The sequence below is a fragment of the Danio rerio genome, chromosome 15 (genome assembly GCF_052040795.2).
Source record: "Danio rerio strain M-AB ecotype USA chromosome 15, GRCz13ab, whole genome shotgun sequence".
NCBI lineage: Eukaryota > Metazoa > Chordata > Actinopteri > Cypriniformes > Danionidae > Danio > Danio rerio.
Genome location: NC_141035.1, coordinates 41,009,852 through 41,035,534, shown reverse-complemented (window position 1 = coordinate 41,035,534; position 25,683 = coordinate 41,009,852). Strand labels below are relative to the sequence as shown.

Here is a 25,683-nt window from a genome sequence, read left to right as displayed (position 1 = left end):
CTGGAACTGCTCCAAAAAAAAAAAAAAAAAAAGAATTCATTTTTTAATTTTTTTTATTTAACTTATTTAACCTTCTGCTTTTTAGTTAGCCACTAAAATTTTTTTACAAGGACAGTTGCATAAATCAAAGATTCCCACAAAATTCAGTGCAAAAAAAATCTCTTTAGGACAGAGTCGCCTATAAACAAAAAAAACACTGCTTGATAATTATCTCTCTGGCTAATTTGACAACAATAAATAGTCAATAATTATACAACCTGCAGTGCATATAAGGAGATGCATTCCCTTGACATGCGCAAAAGAAAAAAGTACACAGATTGTTCTGATACCTCTTTTATTTCCCACTCAAGGACTGCAGGGTGTGCTTTTGTCTGTGCAAGAATACACTGCCTCCCAGTGGCCTCAAGATGACATTACAAACCGTCATTCTGGGTGTTGACATTTTACTTTCAGTTTTACGTCATTGTGCATACGTAGGTATATATACACACACGCATATAAACGTTTGGGTCTTCCAAATGGAGCATTAATTGTAAACAAAACCAAATAAACCCGCACATGCAAGTGCACTCCTCATTGTTTTAACATATACCTCGTTAATGCATGGCCTGCATAATCCTCGAACTTCTCCACTGACTTCCTCTAAGTGCACTAAACTATGCTCACTTCCTCCTACAACCCCCGGTGTCATTGTATTTAGGGACAGTTTTATTCTGACTACTATTGACAAGATCCTAGACGCTCTTTTGGATAATGCACGGTGAGTTAAACTCTTGATTATCTGTCTTTAACTCACTATACTTATTAGTTTTAGACATTTAATGTGCATCTTCACTTTGACAACTGATCAGAATGCAGGGATGTCATATATAACTTGTTTTTATCGTACTGTATTCAAATTGACCTCTGTGTGAGTTTCATAAGTCAGAAGCTATTTGCTTTATGTGTTGAGTTTAACTGACAGTAAAGATGCATTCAATAAAACACACATTACTTGTTACTTAAATTTGCTGTGTAAGCTACAGTATGCAAAAGCTAGTTTCAGTAGCATATTTTACAAGAATAATAATACTGTTTTATTTATTTGATATTACATGAAAAAAACAAGAACAAGATCAGAGGTTTTAAGGGTGAAAAGTGTCAGCTGAAATAATAATGAGATGCTGAGATGCACATACAGTAAACTCAGGACTGCTGCAAATCTGATCCACTCTTAAGTTTATTTGGTAACACTTTGGGCCCTGTCATACACCCGGCGCAATGTGGCACAAGGCGCGGCACAATAGTCTTTTGCTAGTTTCAGCTTGGCGCAAGAGTCGTTTTGAGGCGTTGCGCCACGCTGTTTAAATAGCAAATGTATCAGCCCTCATATGTGTGCCCATAGGCGTTCTGGTCTAAAAAGGAAGGCGTTCTGAGGCGCACTGCTGGAGCGTTGCTATTTTGAGAAACTATAATAGATTTTTCATTAGACCAAAACAAACCCGGTCTAAACTCCATCGCAGAGTTGCGCCTCGCTTACGCAGTGCTTAATACGCACAAGAGAGCAATAGGCAAATATCTTTACATATAAAAAAATTTAAATATTAAGGATATATATAGGATATAATAAGAATAAATATAGGATATAAATATAAAGGATTAAAATATTACAAAACATATTATTTTCTAGCCTACATAAATATGAAAAATCACTGCTTTTATGCCTTCTTCATCTCAGGAGGCTTTTTCAGTTCATTCATAACAATTTGCTTTTGTATAATGTTATTATTATTAGCAGTATTATTTATTATATCCATATTAATATTTGTTTGATTAAAAACAAGCTTAGATTTGCCCACCTGTCAGGTTTTAGACCATATGGGGCACAGCATGTGTTTTAGGATATAACTCAGGTTTTTGAGCACACTTCGTTATTATTGTTCATTTATTCGTTTGCTGGAAATTAGAACTGAATTTAGAAATAGTTTTGAAACTAATATTTGCACTTAACAAACGCAATTAATTATTTATAGACTAATTGATGTCTGTGCGTAAAGGTTAAGAATAAGATAATATTTTATAACTATAAATGAACAGTTAATATCTTAATGATAGGCAGGTAATACGACAGTGGTTAATAGCATGGATTGTGACCGAAACTAACGTGTTTTTTTTTTTTTAAGAAAAAAAAAGGCTGTTAGGCAACCACATATTGTGAACAATCTAGTATGTTTGTGACAAAGTGCCTCATAAACTGAACCTACAACTCTAAGATTAATAAGAATGGGTGTGAAAAAGCTTTGTAAGGCATTTCTTCAAGTGAAACTTGTTCACATGGATCCATGAAAATGAATACAAATACCTCAATAGGCATGCCAGGTTGATAGTTGGCGATGTCATTTTGTAAATATTCGCCTCATGGCAAAAATGTTGCTGGTTTGAGTCCCGTCTGGCTCAGTTGGCATTTCTGTGTGGAGTTTGTGTAACGGAGGCCAGCTACTAAGTGCTGTGCAGGTAAACCTCACTCCGCTGTCCTCTAAAGGTGCTCTAGCAACAGGTAGAGGCTATGGCTTTAGCCTCCTTGGTAGAGCAACTTACTCCTATGCGGAAGGTCACAGGTTTGATCCCAGCTCGGAGCAGGTTGGGAGATATAGGACTGGAGGGGGTTACATTGGTGCCGTGACCCGGATGGGAGTGAGCTTTAGGGGGGTGAGTGTAACGGAGGCCAGCTAGTAAGTGCTGTGCAGGTAAACTTCACTCCTCTGAGCTCTAAAGGTGTTCTAGTGACAGACGCTAGAGGCCATATGGTCTTTAGCCTCTTTGTTAGAGTATCTGACTCTCATGCAGAATGTCGCCCAAGATCCCAGCACGGAGCGGGTTGGGTGATATAGGACCGGTGGGGGTTACATTTGCATGTTCTCCCTGTGTTGGCTCGCTTTTGCAACCATGTTGTTGCTGTAGCTGTTACTGTATATTTAAGGAAATTTCTCAAACCCCTTCATTTGTAGTGTGATCATTAGTAAGGGTGTCACGATCCTCCAAATTCTCGATTCGATTACATTTTCGATTCTGAAGGCACGATTCGATTCGATTTTTGATTATGAATAATTAATTAATTAATGAAGAATTAATTATTTGTAGCCTACCGTTTAAACTACCTGACCTGCGTGGTCTTTGTTTTACCCATAAACAAATCATACAGTAAATGAATAAAGGCAAGATACACACATAATTACCACCTGTCAATCACTTTTTCTGCGGGACTCGTGAATAGGCAGTGATCTGAGTGAAAGATTGAAGCAGTCCTCTGACTGCCTGGACCTGCTGTCTCGAGCGCATGGCTGTGTATGCGTCTGTGTCTGTGTGGTCACGTGATGTGCATTTTCAGAGGTAGAGAGGAAGGAGGGCTGCTCAGAAATGCTACACGCCACTGTGGATGTCAAATAATTGTCGTTCTAATATGTCATTTAAAAACAAAGACAGTGTAAACAGGGCCTGAGTATGTACTTTTCGCGAGCGGATTTGCAACGGGGGCGGGCGGAGGATCGCGATGCCGCTGTTGTCTATCGGACGAACCGTACGTAATACGTACATAGCAGAGCTTGCAAAACTTTGTTTTTTTTGTCGACAACACGAACGTTGTCAACATAACTCACTGGAAATCCAAAATGCTTACACGCCGGCAACTTCATTGAAAGAGGAGAGGGTTTAAGCTCTGTCGACGGGTCTCCTGTGTCTGCAGTTTAACAAGCACTTCAACAAGGCTGTTTTTTTTCCCGCTTGACAAGCCAAGCTGACGTGACATGGGGGCGTGGCTGCATCGACGATTCTATTTTTTGATTCGATAATCGAAATTGAGCATAAATTTCAATCTAATCATTAGTGGTGTAAAGTAACAAATTACAAATACTGAAATGACTGCAATTGAGTAGTTTTTCTCAGAAATTGTAATTTACTAAGTTGTTTTAAAAGTGTGTACTTTTATTTTCCCTTGAGTACATTTTTAGTGCTGTATCTGTACTTTTACTCTACTACTTCCCTTCAACCTGCTGTCACTACTTTATTTTTTCTTGTCTATGGGGATTAGAAAAATCAGTCCTGTGATTTCTGTCAAATCAAATAGAAGATTCGCACATAGAAGATAAATTGCATCGTAATGAACTACCTCAAGGCATGTGCGCTGTATAATTTCAGCACTGTTTGGAAGCATTAAAAGTGTCCAAGAAGACGTCCAAAATGACACACTCAAAATTTACACTCATTGACCCACCAGTTTAGATGCTTGTCACTGATAAGAAGCTTTTGGCATGTTGCATTTTGTTTGAAAAATTAAATCGGGTTGACATCAGAAAACAACATCAGGCCAATGTCAATGTCCAACCTAAAATAAACCCAATATCAACGTCTAATGATGTTACAGCTTGACGTTGTGAGGACGTTACCACTATGAAGTCTATCAGATATTTGATTTTGGTAGCCATACAGTACCTGACAAATTAATGTCAGTATTTGACGCCAATATGATGTTGGTTTAAGATGTTAGCTCAACATTGGATTTTGGTCACTCGAACATTATCTAAAATCCACCAAATATCATCGTCATTTGACATCGTTATTGGACATCAAAACATCATTGTCCTTAGATGCTTGCTAGACATTGAATTTTTGTTACCTGACATCACAACCTAAATCTAACCTAATATTAATGTCTTATGACGTTGTGTGCCTGCTGGGCAATAGCTAAATACACTACAGAATGTTACGTTTACACACATCCATAAATTAGATGTAAATCAATCAGCTTTTTATAGCGTAATGCATACTACTCACTACTCTTGAGTACTTTTGAAAGGGCTACTTTTTACTCATACTTTGAGTAATATTTACAACAGATACTCTCTACTTGTAGTAGTTGTAGTTACTCTACTTGCACTACATTTTTAGGCAAGTAATGGTACTTTTACTTAAATATGATTTGTCAGTACTCTTTCCACCACTGGTGATCCAAAAATATCTTAGTTTGAAGAACTACATGGCCCTTTCCCTTCCCCCTTCAAGCATAAATGAACTGGGACACCCCTTCTCCTTCACACTAAGTGTTAGAATATGGATTGGCCCCAAGTTGACCAAACACAGATCTTGTGCTCTGTGTTGTCATGACATGCATAGTAGTTGTATTTTTGCAAAGAGGTCTGCGTCAGGGTAGAGCAAAGGCAACTGCGTGTAAAGGCTACCCCAGACCTACCACATGCACAAAACGCAGAAGTATAAATCTGACTTTACTCTAAGCAAAGTTGTTTGAACTAATCCTGTTATTTACTCAGTTCCCTAACTATATTGAGTGTTTTTTTCAATACGCATCATGTTATCATGGATTTCATTTGATAATTACATTATTCTACCACTGCAGTAGGCTTAAATAGACATGCTCATGAAATGAATGACTTCCCTATCAGCTATCTGCAGATGTTCTTCTCAGAAAGATATAAATACAAGTCATCGACAACGCTGTAATGTTTTGTGGCTGTGATGGTGGATGTTTTTAGCTGAAAACACACGTAACAAACAGCTTACAAAAACCAAGCCAAGTTGTTGTACTTTAATGGCTGTTTCATAGTTGTTTTGCATTATTATAAACCAAATATGACTTTACTCTCTATTATAGAACAGAAACAAGCATTTAGTTTCTGCTCTAAAAAAAACAGATTTCAAAAGTGTTACTTCATAGTGATTCCTTGATTATTTTATTTTCTTTCTTACCAAAGAGGCTTTGAGTGAGACATTTGTTTTACGGCCTATTAACATCAAGAATTATTCATTCATTCATTTTCTCGTCGGCTTAGTCCCTTTATTAATCTGGGGTCGCCACAGCGGAATGAACCGCCAACTTATCCAGCAAGTTTTTACGCAGCGGATGCCCTTCCAGCCGCAACCCATCTCTGGGAAACATCCACACATACACACACACACTCATACACTACGGACAATTTAGCTTACCCAATTCACCTGTACCGCATGTCTTTGGACTGAGAACGCAAGGAGAACATGCAAACTCCACACAGAAACACCAACTGAGCCGAGGATCGACCCAGCGACCTTCTTGCTGTGCACTGCGCCACTGTGTCGCCCCTTGAGAATTATTTTTACAGAATATTACAATTCAAATCAATGCATAATAATGTTCACTTTATTATAATATTAGCGTATGTCTGACACTTTGAATGCTGAAACTCTTCAAAGCAGGTTGTACTTAATGCATTTATTATTCATAAAATGGGTAAAATAACTATAGTAATGTTTGTTTCCATACTTGGCCAGAAAGGGTGTTTAGTGTATAAAAAGCAGGCAGAGGACGTCAACATGACTGCAGATTGATGTTGTACCCCAACGCTGTGGGGACGTCGCAATTTGCTTGGAAATGAAAATCAGGTTGACGTTAGAATCCAATGTCAGGCCGACGTCAATGTCCAATGTCTAACCTAAAATATCAACGTCTAATAATACCACAGCTATGACGTCTATCAGATGGTTACCATACTTGACAAATAAACATCAGTATTTGACATCAGTATGGCGTTAGATTTTGGTCACTTTTCAACACAATCAACACTCTCAGAAATAAAGGTATGTGAGCTGTCACTGGGGTGGTACCTTTTCAAAAGCTACAGAGTTGTACCTAAAAGGTCCATATTAATACCTCAAGGGTACAAATTTGAACTTAAAAAGTACAGAAGTGTTCCTCTTAAAAATTTCAGGTACTAATATATACGGTTCTGGTACCAATATGGACCCTTTGAGTACAAATGTGTACCTTTTGAAAAGGTACCACCCTAGTGTCAGCTTGCGTACCTTTATTTCTGAGAGTGAACCAAACATCAACGTCGTTATTGGACGTCAAAATAACATTGTCCTTAGATGCTGGCTATACATTGAATCTTGTTTACCTGGGCCCGGTTTTTCAAAAGTAATCTACTAGGATTTTAGATAAGGGATTGGATCAAATCTTGAAAATGGGTTTTTCAAAAGAAAAAAACGGATTACATAATCGGATTAGATCACGTAACCCAATCTTGGTTTTGATCCGGATCAAACCTTTAGTTTGGGTTTTTCAGACCTTTTTTGTAGGATCTGGATCACTTTGATCCAAAAAACCTGGATTAAACTGATCCCATCAGAAGGGTGGATTCAGCGTGGATTTCATGCCCAAAATGTAATGAAAACTTTAAAAATTTATTAATTAATTATATTTTTAGATCTTGCAGTATCTTACGAGATATACTATTTATTCATAAGGTTTTAATTTTATTTGTTCATCCGTCAGGCTATAGTGAGTATAGGCTTTAACGTATTCAGCCTTTTAGTGTAGGCCTACAGCAAAGTAGAGTTTGGCCTCATAAAATAATCCCCCAAACAGCTGTGAAAACAGACCAAAAACAATCAATTTTATTCTGTCAATAATTGATATATATTCATCACAATGGAAAATTTCTTTTTAGAATATTTATTAGTGATGCATGCAATGATTACAGAATAACAAAAAAAAAATGCAAAGAATGGCAATCACTGATTTTTGAAATCTCTTTCAACAATTGCAAAAAGAGACTGAAAGGGCAGAAGCACAGCTTCGTCTGGCAGAGAAACAACTGACTCTAACCAAACTGCAGCAAACCAAGGCCAATGACTTGAGATTCGCCTCCTAAAGGCTACGCTCAGACAAGCTGCTCTCTCCACATCAGATGAGGAAGTCTGCAATTATTGTTTCAGTTTTTGACATTAAGTCTTTTTTTTTATTTACATCTATATTTGAAACTTATTATAAATATCCTCAATGTACAGTGTTGTAAGTCTCAGATGAGTGGACTGCTGAAAGAGGATGTTTTTTGTTTTTATTATTTATTATTATTATTATTTTAATAATTATTAAACTTTCTTAGTTTTCATTTCAAATAAAAAATAAAGTTATATTGACCCCACGCTGGCTATTCTACTTGTCGCTCTTTACATATCTATAGTTCTACATTGTGATGTCCTATCCTGTTTGAGCACTGGTTATCCAGATTTAGTGATCCTGAAAAGTTCCTATGCGGATCAGATTGATCCAATCCGATGTTGCTTTGAAAAACTGGCTCAAAAAGTAAGCTGGATTACGTGATCACGGACACAAAAACAAGATTACTACATCCGGATCAATTTTATCCGGATTAAACCTTTTGAAAAACCGGACCCTGAAGTCACAACCTAAATCTAACCTGATATTAACATCTTATGACATTGTGTGTCTGCTGGGAAGGTTCTAAGCTGGACATTTACACTTTTCATGAAGTGACTGCAGTCAGGAAAGTACAGTTTTCCAAGCAATAATGTAATGCTATGTGTATTTATATAGTGCATTTGTTGGGTATGGCCATACACCAAAATCGCTTCACAATCATGAGGGGGGGGGTCTCTTCACACCACCGGCAGTGTGCAGCATCCACTTGGATGATGCGACGGCAGCCACAGGACAATGGTGCCAGTGCGCTCACCACACACCAGCTGTTGGTGGAGTGGAAAGACCTTGATAGAGTCAATTCGGTGGATGGGAATGATTGGGAGGCCATGATGGGTAAGGGGTGATGAAGGGAATTTGGCCAGGACACTGTGGTTACATTCCACTCTTTACGAGAAATGCCATGGGATTTTTTATGACCACAGAGAGTCAGATCCTCAGTTTAATGTCTCATCCGAAAAATAGCACTCACTGACAACATAGAGTCCCCTTCACTTTACTGGGGCATTAGCACTCACGCAGACCACAAGTTGAGCACCCCATGGTGGCCTCACTTACAGTACCCATCCAGGTACTGACCTAGCTCAGCCCTGCATAGACAGTGAGTAACAGGTCTTGGGCTGCAGGATGATATGACTGTGCCAATAAAAGATGATTGTTATTAATAATAATAATTACAACAAGGCATGCAACAAATGATATAAACAAGCGACCTAACACCGTACAATGTTTTCTACAGCTATACACTATTATACCACAGTTTACTGTAGTAAAAACTAAAGTATAAAACAGTATTTATGACAGTTTATCGGTTCACTATAGTCATTACTAATATTTAGGCCTGTCACAATATCTATTTTTTTGTGTATATCAACAAAATTGATTGTGATAAAGGATATTATTGCCATTTTAAGACCATTTTGACACTATCATAGCCTGATAATGCCAGTACACTCTTCCAGTGAACACTTGATATGTTATTCCTAAGAATATTTCACTTAAATATAGTCATTTTAACAATTTAATAATTAGGTATTGGAATCAGAATGTGAAAACCGACATCCTAAACAAATAAATAATTATAAACGTCAACAAAAATGTCCAAGGTAAAAAGAATTAGTAACAAGTAACAGATTTCAGTCATCAGGCACCCACATGAAAATATACTAAAGTAATTTATGGTAAATACTATAGTGTTTTTTAACAATGTTTACTGTATCACCAAAATGATTGAGTTTATGTCCTTGTGTTGTGCGATAAGTTGATATATTGATTATTGTGACAGGCCTTGGTATTCATTAACAAAGAGTTGTAAATACCATAATATGTACTGTATAATACACTTTACTATATGGTTAATTTTTAAAAGGGATAGTTCATCCAAAAATTTAAATCTAGAGTTAAATGATTTGATATGAGAGTTGAGGCGATTGAAGATGTACAATATGTGACTTTTTCTTCAGTAGATTCATACAGTAGATTCAGATTGGTGATTCATACAATAGCCGTCCATTTTGAGGTTTAAAAGTAAATGCAATCAAAAAAAGTCCAAATTAATGCCTTTGGTTCAGTTTGACAACTTTAACCTCAATAACCACACACCTCTTACCGATTTTTTTTTGCTATGAGAAAATGATGTGCAAAATGAAAGCCCCACCCCCTACTCAATATTAGGTGTCAGTGGGCTCCATAAGTGTGTTTCAGCCACCCATAAACTGGTGAAAGGTTCATGCTGCTATTTTCAATTTCACAAGATTCCTTTAGCAGAATGCAATTGAACCAAAATGTAGTCAGTTAGGCATTCAATTAGCTGTTTAAGCATATAATAAGATGAAACGCTCCCGAGTTGGTTTATTCAGAATTATAAGTTCATATACCCCATTGAACTGGAGTATTGATTAGGGGGTGCAGCTTTCTTTTTGCGCATCATTCCCTCATAGCAAACTACTGGTATACAGGTATAGGGCTATGGAAGCCTTCCGGTTGAAGTCAGCAGATGGTCATTTTTAGATTGAAGATTACCAATATAAACTATTTGTTTTAAGGGAATTAACTTGCACAGAATAACTGCTTACCTTATGAATAACAGTGTGAGCTAGCAAAATAAACATGCAACATTTTAAATTCACAAGGACTTTAAATCTAGAAATCTGTTGACCATTGACTTGCATCATATCAATAACAAAGACCCCAGATTCAGCTTAAAGTGCGCATGAATTACAAGCTGTAATTGTTTTTTTGTATTTTATTTTTGTATTGTGATGCAGTTCCTATAGAAACGGAATATTAAATGAGAAAACATTGGGCGTGGCTTCTTTGATTCTACTGCGAGCTGATTAGATGTAGTTAAGTAGGCATTTCATTCAGAAGGATGGGGAAAAGGGTTTGGGGAGAGATATTACAACCTAACAGACACCTCCTGCTCACTATTTCTGTTTGTTGTCAAAACTAACAGTTTCAGTGATGTTAGCCACACCTAGTACCTCAGACAGATGTAATCTGATAATTTACCTGAAAACAAACAGGAAGAGCATTTTCAGATTTCAATAAAAGATTATAAGGGCAAAAATTTTTTTTTGATGACATGCACAGATGAATTGTCCACCACAAAACTAGCAATGTGAGCTAAAAAATAAATAGTTAGTTTTAATTTCATTTGTACTTTAAAATCTTCTGCAATGCTGTAATGAAGTAAAAAGTAAAAAGGGGGTGAGTAAATCAACTGTAATAACACTGTTTTTCTTACTTCTATCTAGTCCCAATATCTAACATTTTTTTAATCAAGAAGAATTTTCTACACAAGCAAAACATATTGTCTTGTTTTAAGAAATAATATGCTAAAATAAAGTCAGTTTTCCTTAAAACAAGCAAAATAATCTGCTAATGGGCTAAGAAAAACAATCTTATGTCAAAAGGAAAAATAAGATTATTTTAATTTCATAAATCACACGACCAACATGCTAACAGTAAACTAATCATGCTAGCAAAATGCAAAACTTGCTAGATATGTTTAAAATGGCTAAAACATGTTACTAATGAGTTAAATCATGATCAAACATGTTAGCAATATACTATTAGCTATTCCCTGCTAAAACATGGTAGCAACCAGGGCTTGACATTAACACTCGCCAACCACGGGTAGATTTCAGCTGTGGCGGGTTAGAGAGCCACTACCAATAGCTACTTTGGCTGGTTGAAAATAATTTTTAAATTGTAGTTTTCTTTAAAGCAGGGTTCGATAATAAGGATGGCCCAATAGGCATGCAAATGTGATCTTAAAATTGAGAAACAGCACGACTGACAAAACTAATTGTGTTCGTGCGAGCAAAAGAAAGCAGGCGAATTTTGTAAGCAGCGGTCACTGCTTTCGCTTTAACCATTCTTTGAACAGATTATTAACTGGCCTAATGTTAACTGATCATCCTTTTATCATGACACATGGTATGTTTTTCACCTGCTTTCTTTTGCTTAAAGGGCACCTATGGTAAAAAATCTACTTTCCAAGCTGTTTGGACAGATCTGTGTGTTGGTATTGTGTATAGACCGTCATACTGGGGTGATATGAACACACCCAGTCCTTTTTTTTTCAATTTAACTACAAAAAAAAGGGTCGGCCAATTGGAGCTGTTTTTAAATTGATCGCACCATTACGTAGGCGTGCGATCCCCCCGCCCACCGAATTGATTGACAGCTGCGCGCATTAACATGTTCCGGTAGTCGCGTGTATATGTCAACAAAACCAGACAGACATACGCAAAGCAACCGGGAATAAAAGGTCTGTTCTGTTCGCTAGGATCAGCAATCATCATCAAATGTGATTAAGAGTAAGTTTCACGTTTAAAGTGTTTTAAAACAGAGTATGTGTGTAATTAATTACAGCGTTTTACTTCAGCTTTACTTCATTAGCACAGCCGCGTGTCAGAACAATTATAAAAGAAGACGCTTCAATCCCGGTTTGTGGAAGTTAAATCAGGTTTATTTTGTACATTAGCATAACAGATATCCACACAGTACTTGAGGTTAGCCTTAACTAAGCAAGGCGCGCTCTGTCTGCCTGCCTGTGTGTGTGTCTGTGTGTGTGTGTGTGTGTGTGTGTGTGTGTGTGTCATCTGTGGTGTGTGTGTGTGTTTGTGTGTGCACGCGCGCTAACTTTGTAACGATATTGTGTGTGACTCATCAATGCAACTTCACAATACTGATTAGTAAAGGTTAGTTCTTACTGTAGTATCTCACAAACGCTACGTGAGACCTTTTTCCTTTAAGTCTGTCTGTTGTCTGACGCAGCTGAGGGAGGAGGCATGTAGTGGGCGAGAAAGTGGGCGGGAAAAACTCGTCTTAAAGGTGCAGTAGGACAAAACCACCCCCTGCTGGAAATCAGTATAAAACAGCATCTTGTAAAAGGTATAATGAAAAATCTGATGGGTATTTTGATCTGAAACTTTATATACACATTCTAGAGACGCAAAATACTTATATTAAATCTGAAAAAAGGGGTAACCTAGGTGCCCTTTAACATTATTTTTGCTAATATGGTTTAATTATAATTTTTTACAGTAACATTGCTTTAATGGGAGATTAACTCCCCATTTATGTGTAGGTAACTGGTGATTAGGAACCTTTAGCCAGGACAAATTACTGTGCATATTTTAGATGCATGGCAATAATTTTTTTTTTAATGTCAATTGTTTTTTTAAGGAAATGTTTTGTTAAATAAAAAGTATAGTATACAGCTATATTTTGCTTATTTTGACACATTTTAAATGTATTGCCAAGAAATAATTTATTTATGTTTGGTGTGGTCAGAGATAAATTTGGTAAATCCTTAGTGTTAAGCCCTAAATAATGTAATGTGAAATAAAAACTCATTGTAATATGACATTAAACCATGACGCATTTGCTCATGCTCATTGTGCAAGCTCATACATGACACCAAAAAGTGAAATAAAGGAGGAGGCATGTGGACAAAACACAAAAACTAAATCAAGTAATTTGAGCATGTCAAAGTCATATATACATATAAAATATATTCCCAAAAACAAAATAGTGGCTAGTAAAAATGCAGAGTGGATAGTAACATTAGAAAACTACAAGCCACAGTGACTGGTGACCAAAAAATTTAATGTCAAGCCCTGGAGCTGCTACTAAAACAGCTCTATCACCTTGACATTTTAAGCGTGATTTTGGAACTTTCAGATTGAGACGATCCTTAGAGCGAAGAGATTTCACAGGTTGGTGTATATTAATTAGCTCAGAAATATACTCGGGGGCCAGGACATGGAGGGACTTAAAAACATACAACAGTACTTTGTACTGAATTCTAAACTGGATTGGCAGCCAGTGTAGAGAAACCAGTACAGGTGTAATGTGTTCTCGTTTTTTGTGCCTGTTAAGAGCCTGGCAGCTGCGTTCTGGACCAGCTGCAGTCGTGAGAGAGAGGCCTGGCTTACACCCAGATACAATGCATTGCAATAATACAGATGAGAAGAGATGAAAGCATGAACAACTTTCTCCAAGTCACTAAAAGAGAGGACAGACTTCAGCTTGGCAATTTATCTAAAATTGAAAAAAATATTTTTGACAATCACATTAATTTGCAGATCAAATTTGAGCTCAGAGTCAAAAATTACACCAAGACTTTTTACAGAGGAGTGTATTTTTCTAGGAAGCAATGACAGTTTGCCAGTAGAATTTTAGTCTTTTTGACCAAAAACTATGAATTCACACTTTTCCTCCTTCAGTTGGAGAAAGTTATTCGCTAACCAGCACTTCACATCAGCCAACCAATTAAACGAAGCCTGAAGGGAGGATCGATCCCCAGATTTTATGGGGAAGTAGATTTGAGAGTCTTCAGCATATAGATGGTAATTTATTCCATGCTTTTCAAAACATTTTCCTAATGGAAGTAAGTAAAGGGAAATCAAAACAAGACCCAAAATCGAGCCCTGTGGAACCCCACACATTAACTGAATGACAGATGAAGAAGAGTTGCCCAAACTGACTGATATAGTTCTATCCTTCAGATATGAAGAGAACCAATCCAAGGCCAGACCCTGGATACTTGCGTGTTCTCTAAGCCAATCAGTGAGAATATCATGATCCACTGTACCAAAAGCAGCAGTGAGATCCAACAGTAGAAAAACTACAGGGCTACCTGAATCAACCTCCAACAAAATATAATTTAAAACCTTCAATAGAACGGACTCTGTGCTATGACCAGCTCTAAAACCTGACTGAAATTTATCAAATATATTATTATTATGTTATGGTATTATGTTATATGTATTTATACAACAGTTCTGTCTGGTTAATGAATCTGATTGGCTGACAGCCATTCGATATTTTGCCAGTAACATCACACAAAGGCCTCTTCACCTTCTACCTCTGTGTATTACTTCGCCCACATACAGCCAGCAATAAGCAGAGACACCACATTTTCACAAATATTACTGTTGTTAGACAACAAAATGTACTTTTGAGGTCGAGAATGTAGTTGTTTAGATTGCAACTATGCAGTTTATTTGTAAGAATAGTGCCTATTTTAAAATATTTACAATTTCTGAGAGAGCTCGTCGACGGCCATTAGCCTGCCATAGTGTAGAAGACGATTGATGTTGTCTATCCACAATATGGCACCAGGACCACTTAATAAGCCCTTGCTTAGATTAAAACTATGTGTTTTCTTGAGAGTGAGGCTGAAAAACGGAAGCGTCACGGTTTTTAAGGTGGACCGGATAGAGTCAATAAGAAGCTACAAGTAAAGCCTGGTTTATACTTCTGCGTCAAGTGACTGGGGTGACCCACGGCGCATGCAACGCGCGTAGCTGTGCATTTATACTTCTGCGTGCTTTCTCTGTTGGTCTGAATTAACACTTCCGAAACGCTAGTTGGCAGTGAGGTGTAAATGTTTATCTGTGTCGAGTTTCTACTCTGCTTTTTTGCTTTTCCTGAACACTTCCTGGATGTACAAGTGGCTCAAACTCGCTCATTTTGAGGCAGGAACCGGCGGACGTGCAACAACTTTAACTATGATGTAAACACAAAACAAAACTTTCCATCAGGAGCTCCTTCACGGGACTCCACACTTGTAAACAATCGCTCCATTGCGCTCGCGTCCAGCTCACGCCATTCTCGGTCCCGCCCAGACTCTTCAGCGCTATTAAGCCGACCAATCACAGAGCTTGCGCTACGCATCGTTGCGACGTGTAGTTACATTTTTTGAAAGGTGCACGTCAGCGACGCCAACGGCCACGGCGAAGGGCTATGCGTCAGCACCGTAGAATACGCCGGCGTTTGACGCAGAAGTATAAATTAGCCTTAAGAAGCTGGATTCAGCCTCGTCCCTCCTTATCGCAAACACAACAGCAATCTGATAGTGATTGCGCTGTTTTTTTCTAGGTTAATTATTGTGATATTGTAACGGTCGCTTAACGTTTGATATGCTTTGTGTATAAATGTCCCCTTTATAAGGACTTCTTCTGTAGTTGTTTTACCTTTGAGATGTAAACACGCATGTATGGGAGCTTAGTTCAGTTCTGGCGAGCTCTGAGAAGTGTGTGATGGTCGCTCTACCGCTTTATCATTCTTTTATTTCAATAATGTAACATTTTATTTTGCGACGGATGTTTGAGTGTCTTTTTCTTTTCCTTTTGCCTACTCATTGTCGTTGACTGGCATGTATGCAGTCGACAGCACTTGGAAGAAATGCATAATACCATCACAATACCGACAGCAACAGAGAAATACTGTAGACTGTAATAGACTGTTGGGAGAAATCTCTGTAGACGTATGGCATTTCATGTCACGTTCAGCCTCATGATCTTAAAATGTGATCAAAATCTGCTGCTTTTCCATCACTTTAGACATTATGCTTTAGTGAGTCATTCAAACACTAGCTCTACAGTAACGTTGGTGAATTAGTAACGGCTTCTGCTGTTCTGACGTCAGCTGCAGATGTGAATGAATGGCGGAAGAAAGTAGTTCCTAATACAAAAGAGTTTTAGACTCTCTGTGTTTGATTATCTTTTTTTTTTAAAGATTGTGCCGTCAAACTGTTGTATAAATGCAATATCACACGAGTAGCAGTGCGATATGGCTGTATATCAGCACTGGTGGGACGCTAAGGCACTCGGTCTGTGGCCTCGTGCCAACAGACGGCTCCCATCAGTGCTGATATATAGCCATATCGCACTGCTACTCGTGTGATATTGCTCATATACTGTATAACGTCAAAAGGAAAAGCAAGATTATTTTTCTTACCCCATTGGCAGATTATTTTGCTTGTTTAATGAAAAAAAAAACACGTAATTTTGACTCATTATATCTGAAAGCAAGACTTTTCGTTTAAAAATGCTAAGTAAGAAAGTCATTTTTAGCTGTGAAGCACCCTTAGTAAGATTACTTTCTTACTTTTTGATCACTTTGCGTATGTGTACCTTGCAGTGATCTGAAGGCAGAAGGACAATGCAGAACATCAAGTGTGTGGTGGTGGGAGACGGAGCTGTGGGAAAAACCTGCCTGCTGATTTCCTTCACCACAAACGCCTTTCCCAAAGAATACGTTCCCACTGTGTTTGACAATTACAGCGCACAAGTGCTCGTGGACTCAAAAACTGTCAGTCTGAACCTGTGGGATACAGCAGGACAGGAGGAGTACGACCGTTTACGTACTCTTTCTTACCCACAGACCAACATCTTCATCGTCTGTTTCAGCGTCACCAGTCCTCCATCTTTTGAGAACGTCAAGCTGAAGTGGCACCCCGAGGTGTTTGAACACTGCCCGAATGTGCCCATCCTTCTAGTGGGCACTAAGAAGGACCTGAGGGACGATCCGGAGGAGCTGAAGAAGCTGAAGGAGAAGGGTCTGTCGGTGGTGTCCCAGCAGCAGGGGACGGCGCTGGCCAGACAAATACATGCCCGGAAATACATGGAGTGTTCAGCGCTCAGCCAGGACGGGGTGAAAGAGGTCTTCACGGAAGCGGCGCGGATTTTCCTACATCCCAAACAACCGTCCTCCAAGAAATCATGTGTGCTGCTGTAAAACTGACAGGAAGTCAAAATGATTAGCCATTCTCTGAATTATCTTTCTCTTCTTTTTTAAATATTTACTAAATGATGTTTAACAGAGTAAGGGATTTTCACCGTAATTCCTATAATATTTTTTCTTATGGAGAAAGTCTTATTTGTTTTATTTTGGCTAGAATAAAAGCAGTTTTTAATTTATTTAAACCATTTTAAGGTCAATATTATTAGCACCTTTAAGTTTTTTTTTTTTTTTGATTGCCTACAGAACAAACCATCTTTATATAATGATTACCCTAACTTGCCTAATTACCCTAGTTAAGCCTTTAATTGTCAATTTAAACTGAATACTAGTATCTTGAATAAAATCTAGTAAATTATTATGTACTGTTAACCTGTTAACCAGCACCCACTTATGGAGATTTACACCTACCTAACTTTAAATACAGTAGTAACAGTTGTTGACCCCAGTGAGCTACAATCAAAAAACAGATATCAATGAAAAGAAGTTACTTTGAGATTAATTATGGTCCATCTATAAATATAACATTGCAAAGCTTCCCATTAAAAATATGAATTAGAGAAATAGATTTGTAAGGAGGGGTACTTATATATGCTGAGTACTGTATATCATACCACACACTTAAGACAAATATTAAACAACATTAATAGTACTACAAAAACAGCAACTATCTCTTCCCATTTAAATTCAGCAAATCGTCAGTGCCAGTGGCATAGTGGAAAGTCCACCAACACATGCACTCCGGTGTTCGAGGTCCTATGCCGATCCTTCCCCTCTCTCTGCTTCCCACACTTTCCTGTCAATTCTCTCTACTGTCCTATTCAATAAAGGTAAACCCCCCCCCCCCCCCCTATATATATATATATATATATATATATATATATATATATATATATATATATATATATATATATATATATTTAAAAAATAAAATAAAATTCAGCAAATCAATCGCACAAGGAACAAATAAAATTTTTAATCTGTTAGCCCTTGCCAAAGGGACCCTACACAGCAAAATCCTTTGAGTAAAATTCTCTCAGTTATGAGGGAATTTGGTCCCTCTTTAAATGAGGGCAAACAGGTTAGTAATAAGTAAAGCTGCTGTTTGTGGAGTTGTTTAAAGATCCTCTGCTGAGAGATTCAATATAATTCAATCTAACTGTTTCTGTTACTTTAAACTGAAGTCAGTTCTAGTTTTGTGTTTCTCTTCTGTGTTTCTGTTTATTTACAGGTGTTCATCATCAGTGCTCAATCATCACCTCATTAATACTTTAAATCTCTCATTAACTTGAGTAACTTTAACTCAAGTTAGAGAGGGACCAAATACTATAGAACTGAGGATTTTGGAGGAATCCCAGAGGATTTTGCTGCACTCATTTTTTTATTTGTTTTGCTTGTACAAATTACTTAATTAAAATTAGCTGAAACAACATAATTCTTGAGATTTGATTGGGAAGTGCCAATAAAATCTCAAGAATTGTGTTGTTTCAGATAATCATACATTTTGTATGTTCAATCCACAGAAATTTGTTAAAAGTGTAAAGTTAACTTAATCAATTTGTGTTTGGTCAACATGAAGGAATTCTGTGGAATATTTGTTTGGAATAATTCCCTGCATTTTTTACAGTGTGTGTATACACCGACATCCTGAGGGAAGGATTTAAAAATGAATCAAAAAGAGAATGTGATTTATCAGATGTAATCTTTCTTTAACACCTGGATTTCATACAAATATGATATTAGGGTTAGGGTTGTGGTTAGGGTTGGTGTAAGTTGACATGTACTTGAGCAGCAGTATCAACAGATATTTAGCAGACAGTCTACTAATACTCAGTTGCACCATCAAAATAAAGTGTTACCGATAAAAAATCAGTTTTTAGAAATTAGCTATTATGTTTAGAAATGTGTCTTCATTCTGTTAAACAGAAATTGGGGGAAATATACAAGGAGCTCATAATTCATAAGGGCTAATAATTCTGACTTCTACTGTATGTATATTTTGACATGGCTTATTTATGATGTGTACTGTAAATGAAAAATCACACGCAGAATGGTACTGGTAAAAATATTGTGGTAACACTTGAAAATACAAGGAACAATTCCGACTAATAACTTGTTGCTTGTCATTCTACATCACTTATCCAAGCCAATAACAAAATATAATTAAGCTACTACCTTACTAATTATTAATAAGCAGCAATTTAGGACTTTACTAAAGCAAATGGTCAACAACACAAATGTGGCCTTAAAATTCAGTGGGACCTATTCTCCTTTACTTCTCCTTTAAAAGAGAATAACAGCACTGGAATTGTTTATTTTATTTGTACATTTTTTTTGGAGAACGATACTGTATGTTGAAATATAATGTGTAATTTAATAGCAGCAGAACTACTACACAAAATAATGAGAGAAATAGCGGGGTAATTGGACACAATATGTGCCTAACTTACTAAAAAATCGAATGTGTCTTATAAAGGATTGAACCGATTTTTAATGATTTATATGTACATATAAATATATTATATACTGTATATATTAGTGCAATACTAATAAATAAAGGTTTGTATTTACATAATAAATGTCTGTACTGTGTATATTTATTATGTATATATAAATACACAAATTAATGCATATATTTGATTAAATATTTAGCAATTTTAGGAATAAAAAATAGGATGTAGGAGGATATACATAAATGTAAATATCTGTGGAGACATTTTGTATATTTAATGTTTATGTATGTGTATGTTGCACAGAAATAAATAATAAATATATGTAATATGCACACAAATATTATGTTAAAACACACTTAATTTGAAAGCGATTAATATTGATTGAGCTTTGCTTGCTCTCTCTCTCTCTGTATTTCTATCATTTGTTATATAATTAAATTACATTTTAAGATAGTTGAAAATCCACACACCTTTTAGACCCATGTATTATGCTTGTTATATTATAATTTTTAAAATAATGTCATATTGAAGATTTTGAACAGTTTATGTGATAAGATGTAACACTATAGTAAGTAAAATAGGTCATGTTGACCATCTGACATGCTTTAAAGTGGACCTACTATGACCCTTTTTTATAATACATAAAAAGTTCAGCTCAAAATACCCCCACAAATAATGTTTAACTCTTTGAAACTGACCCTATTAGGCTTTTATCCAAAATGTGCAATTTTAGTGACTGTCGCTTTAAATTCAAATGAGATTTTAAGGGCTGAGCTACACCTGCCTGTGTGTCAGCATAGTGGCAGATTCAGAAAAAAAGACTAACGTCGCGTGCTAATGCGGTAGAGATTGTCACTAATAGGTGGGGCTTTCCCCCTCTGATGACATGTACAAAGGAAGAATGTCAATCAAAGTGTTTCTGCAGACTGTTTTTATGAAGTCTGATTATAAAAAATACAATTAATGGACTTAACTTGTTAACAAAGGTCTGGCAACGAAACCACGTCTCACTTTGCCTCCTTAACCAATCACCTCCTAAAACTTATTTAAGGCAGACCAGCCCTCTAGCACCATTCTTCTTATTCTTTCAAACCCACTCTTCCTCCTCACTTCCAATTCACAACCCTATAACCATTTCTTCACTCCTACAGTAAGTTGAGTCAGGGTTGGGGGGGGGGGGGGGGTGTCCAATCACTCTACCAAAATATTACAGAGATGGTACCCCCACTCTAAGTCTTTAGGCATCATCGTATAGGTCGCCTGATCAACCTGATTCCCTTACTTTCCTTCCCCTTCATCCCACTGTTCTCTTGCCATCCCCACAATTAAGTATAGCTAAAAGTGTGCCGGTGAAATACATTTTTACAATTAGAAGCTTGTTATGTTCACAGACTCTTGCTACACAACTGTGTTTATACCCCTTATAAAAGTCATGTTTGCTTAATAGTTCCCCTTTAAACCTCAAATTACTTGCTGATCTTTGAATCTTCCATACTTCTTTAAACTTAAGTGGATTCAAAATAAGAGTTTTTTTATTTAAAGCTAAATATAAGCCAAATGTGGTAACAAAGCTGTCACTGATTCAAACTCTGGTCATATAAAATTAATTTATTATAAACAATCACTATTCTGCATCAAGAAACCATGAAGATGACTTTATGTATGCAAGCAAAACATGATTTTTAATGTAATGTGTACTTTCATACGTATTTACTGTAAGTTACAGCATTTTACTGTTGAAAACAAGAGACATTGTGCCATTTCAGACTTCTTTTGCATGCACTTCCACAATATTAACGTTTTCAATAAAATGCTGATGTACTTTTCTGCTCATGTTAATAAAACGAGGAACCGTTGATGCAAATCTGTGCTCTACAAACTTACCACAATTACAAAACATGAAACTTATTAGTTTCGGGTTCATTTTTTTCCCATTCATTTTAGGCTCGTTTGGGAGACGAGTTTGTGGCTGCTTATGAAGCGCTTTTCATTCTTTCCATTTACCTTCTTTTGTGCTGATGTTCAAGTCTTTTGTTAGTGAGAGAAGAAATGAGAAAAGTTCACTTCCCTCATCCAAATCCACCGCTATTTCTGTCCTGTCTGCAGTCTTGATTTTGCTCTGAATGTCTGAAAAAAGAGAGGGTAAAAAAAAAACTGTGACAGACTCATTGTTATCAGGGTAAATTAAATATTACATTTAAAAAAGAGAATCAAAGTCATTGTTATATGGAACAAAATAAAATAAAATCATTACTTTAGATTAAGAACCGAATCAGAGATATCTATGAAAAAGTATCTATAAAATTAAATTAAATACATTTAAATATTTTTTTTTTTAATTCTTGGGGTTGCATTTCAGATTAAACTGAGCCAGACTCACTGCTATCTGGGTGAAATAAAACAAAATAAATTAAAAAATTCAATAAAAAATGTAAAAACTGAATTAAAGACTTTGTTACATGGCAAAAAGTTAAATTAAATTAAATCTGAGTTATCTGGAAAAAGTAATATGTAAAAACAAAAAACTTAATTAAATTAAATAAAATTAAACTAAATGAAAATAAAATATTGGGGTTGCAGTATTACTGGAGTTAGACAATACTATCTGGGTAAAATAAAATAAAATACAATTAAGTAAACATTAAATTTAAAAAACAGAATCGAACATTAAAATAAATTAAATTAAATCTGAGTTATCTGGAAAAAGTAATATGTAAAACTTAATCATGAGTATCTGGCAAATTAAATTAAAATAAAATATTGGGGTTACATATAAAAAAACACATACTCAATGTTATAGGTAAAATAAAATACAACTACATTAATGAAATGTTAAATAAAAAAAACAGAATCAAAGAACATTAAAAAACAGAATAAAAAACAATAAATTAAATTCATTAAATCTGAATTATCTAAAAAAAAGATTTAATCAGAGTATCTGGCAAATTAAATTAAATTAAGATAAAATAAAATATTGTTGTTGCATATTAGAAAAAACTCAATAATATCTGGATAAAATGAAATAAAAATAATTAAATATTAAATTTAAAAAACAGAATCAAAGAACATAAAAAACAGAATAAAAACAAATTAAATTAAATTTACTGGGAAACTAATATGTAAATCAAAAGAATCAAAGTCATTGTTATACAGGAAATAAGAATTAAATTAAATTAAAAAATATAATTAAATTCTGAATTATCTGGAAAATATGTTAAAAATACTTAATCAGAGTATCTGGCAAATTAAACTATAAATATTAAATGTCAAAATCTGGAAAAAAAAAAAGTATCGGGCAAACTAAATTAAAATATAGCATATACGAGAAAAAAAAACAACAAGTCAGACTCAATGTTATCTGTTTAAAATAAAATTAATTTAAATTTAAAAAATAGTATCAAAGAACATTAAATTAAATTAAATTCAGAATTATCTGGAAAATAATATGTAAAAAAAAACTTAAAGTTGATATAAAATATCGGGGTTACATATAAAAGAATATATATTTTTAAATAAATAAAATTAAATTAAAATTAAAATAACATAAAACTAAACTAAATTAAATATTAAATTTAAAAAAACAAAAGTGTTGTATGAGAAAAAAATAAAAGATAAAATTTTGAATCTGAGTTATCTTGAAAATGAAGTTAACTTTAACTAAATAAAAAAATATATTGCATATTGGAAAGGTAACTGAGTCAGAATCAATGTTATCATGGTAAAATTAAATAAAACGAAATAATGTAAAATAAAATATTTAATTTAAAAACAATCAAAGTCATTGTTATACAGAAAATAAGAATTCAATTAAATAAAAAAATAATTAAATTAAATTCTGAATTATCTGGAAAATATGTAAAAAATAAAATAAAAAAATGAAAATTGGGGTTGTGTTTAAAAAAACTCAATATTATCTGGCACCTTACAGCAAGAAGGTAACTAGTTCAAGCCCCGGCTGGCTCAGTTGCCGTTTCTGTGTGGAGTTTGCATGTTCTCCCCGTGTTCGCGTGGGTTTTCTCCGGGTGCTCCGGTTTCCCACACAGTACAAAGACATGCGCTATAGGTGAATTGGGTAAGCTAAATTGTCCGTAGTGTATGTGTGTGAATGAGTGTGTATGAATGTTTCCCAGTGATGGGTTGCAGCTGGAAGGGCATCCGCTGTGTAAAACATATGCTGTATAAGTTGGCGGTTCATTCCACTGTAGCAACCCCTGATTAATAAAGGGACTAAGCTGAAAAGAAAATAAATTAATGAAAACAATCAGGGTATCTAGCACATTAAATGACATTAAAAACTGAATGAGAGCTGTCCAGGAAAAAATAAAAATAACATTAAACTAAATTAAAATAAAAGAAGTCCAACACTAGAAAACACATTTTTCTGATTCTTTATCTCAGAGTAACCGGTGTAGTATTTCCCTCAGAGTGATTTGACAGTAAAATGAAACAGACTCTGATAAGACGACACAGTTTTACTCTCAAACAAACACTACTGTTCATTGACCTAAATCCTGACCACAGGCCAGTGAATTTGATGGAATTCTGTGTAAAACAGCAGCCTGCCTGTCTTTTTTCAGCTCTTGTGCTGTGGTTTTCATTATGTTTAACATTTTGTTTCATTTTTTGCAACACGACGATACAGATACAACTTTTTTTTTGAACAGACAAACTGCATGAATCTACTGTAGTTGACTGTGTATAAATGTGCTCCTCGTTCTAAAAATGATGTTCTATAAAACGGACAAATAGCGCCTCCCTGTGGTCTATGTTTGAAAACACCGCATTTAAACATGTAGGATGTGCTAATTTGCTTATTGAGAAAAAATATTCTTTCATTCATTCATTCATTTTCTTGTCGGCTTAGTCCCTTTATTAATCCGCGGTCGCCACAGCGGAATGAACCGCCTGAGAAAAATATTAAATATATTATTGAAAACACTAAATTAATTTTAAATAAATTAAAAACAGAATCAAAATCTTTTATATGGTTAAAACATGTTAACATGGTTAAAAATAAAATAAAATTAATTTTATTGCAGTTAACATGGTTAAAAATAAAATAAAATTAATTAATTAAATATTTAAATTAAGTTAAATTAAAAACTAAAACAGAGTTATCTGGGAAAAATAAAATAAATAAAATAAAATAAAAAAACTTAATCAGAGTATCTGGTAAATAAAATAAAATAAAATAAAATAAAATAAAATAAAAAACTGAATCAGAGTTACCTGGAAAAAAGAAAATGTAATAAGACTGAAAAACTTAATAAGAGAATCTGGCAAATAAAATGAAATTATATTAAAATATTGGGATTTTTTTTTAATAAAATAAAAATGTTAAATTAAATAATTTAACTAAATTAAATTAAAAACTGAATTAGAGTGATCTGGGAAAAATAAAAGAAATTAAATAAAAAAAAAACATAATCAGAGTATCTAGTAAATAAAATAAAATAAAATAAAATAAAATAAAATAAAAAACTGAATCAGAGTAACCTGGGAAAAATAAAATGTAATAAGACTTAAAAACTTAATCAGAGAATCTGACAAATAAAAATGAAATTAAATAAAAACATTGGGATTGCATGAGTCAAACTCATTGTTATCTGAATAAAATAAAACATAAAATATACAATAATACATTTAAAACAGAATCATAGTAATTTTATATGGAAAAAAATATTAAAAATGCTGAATTAAATAATTACTCAAAATTTAAAAAACCGAATCAGAATTATCTGGGAAAAATATAATGTATACATTTTTTTAATTTAAAAAAGTAAATACTTGGGTTGCAGATCATAAAAGCATGTCAGAGGTTGTTTCATTTATTCATATGAACCAAAACAACACAATACTTTGAGATTTTAATAATTATTAGATGATTTTAAAGACGCAATAAAGAGATGTTTTTGGCAACAACTTAATTCTTTTATGTTCAAT

At 34.9% G+C, this 25,683-nt stretch overlaps 1 protein-coding gene and 1 long non-coding RNA gene across 4 annotated transcripts in view; one reads left to right on the top strand and one right to left on the bottom strand.

The window, feature by feature from the left end:
• The first annotated feature begins 722 nt into the window (after positions 1-722).
• Positions 723-18,096, top strand: rhoga (ras homolog family member Ga). 2 transcript variants are annotated; one of them, XM_087282987.1, is made up of 2 exons: positions 723-760; positions 16,688-18,096. In XM_087282987.1, the coding sequence occupies exon 2, from the start codon at positions 16,709-16,711 to the stop codon at positions 17,282-17,284; it is 576 nt and encodes a 191-aa protein (XP_087139113.1). In that variant the 5' UTR covers positions 723-760; positions 16,688-16,708; the 3' UTR covers positions 17,285-18,096.
• LOC147840683 (uncharacterized) overlaps positions 13,687-25,683 on the bottom strand; it is a 38,902-nt gene continuing 26,905 nt past the window's right edge. The window contains exons 6-7 of one of the 2 annotated variants that reach the window (XR_015509777.1): positions 21,745-21,867; positions 13,687-17,286 (exon numbers count right to left, since the gene is read on the bottom strand). This is a non-coding gene — a long non-coding RNA (uncharacterized LOC147840683). The remainder of the gene's footprint in view (positions 17,287-21,744; positions 21,868-25,683) is intronic. The other variant, XR_015509778.1, reaches the window with a different exon arrangement.

What these genes read in the sequence shown, in the direction of transcription:
- rhoga (XM_087282987.1), top strand. Translation starts at nt 16,709, where the DNA reads ATGCAGAACATCAAGTGTGTGGTGGTGGGAGACGGAGCTGTGGGAAAA.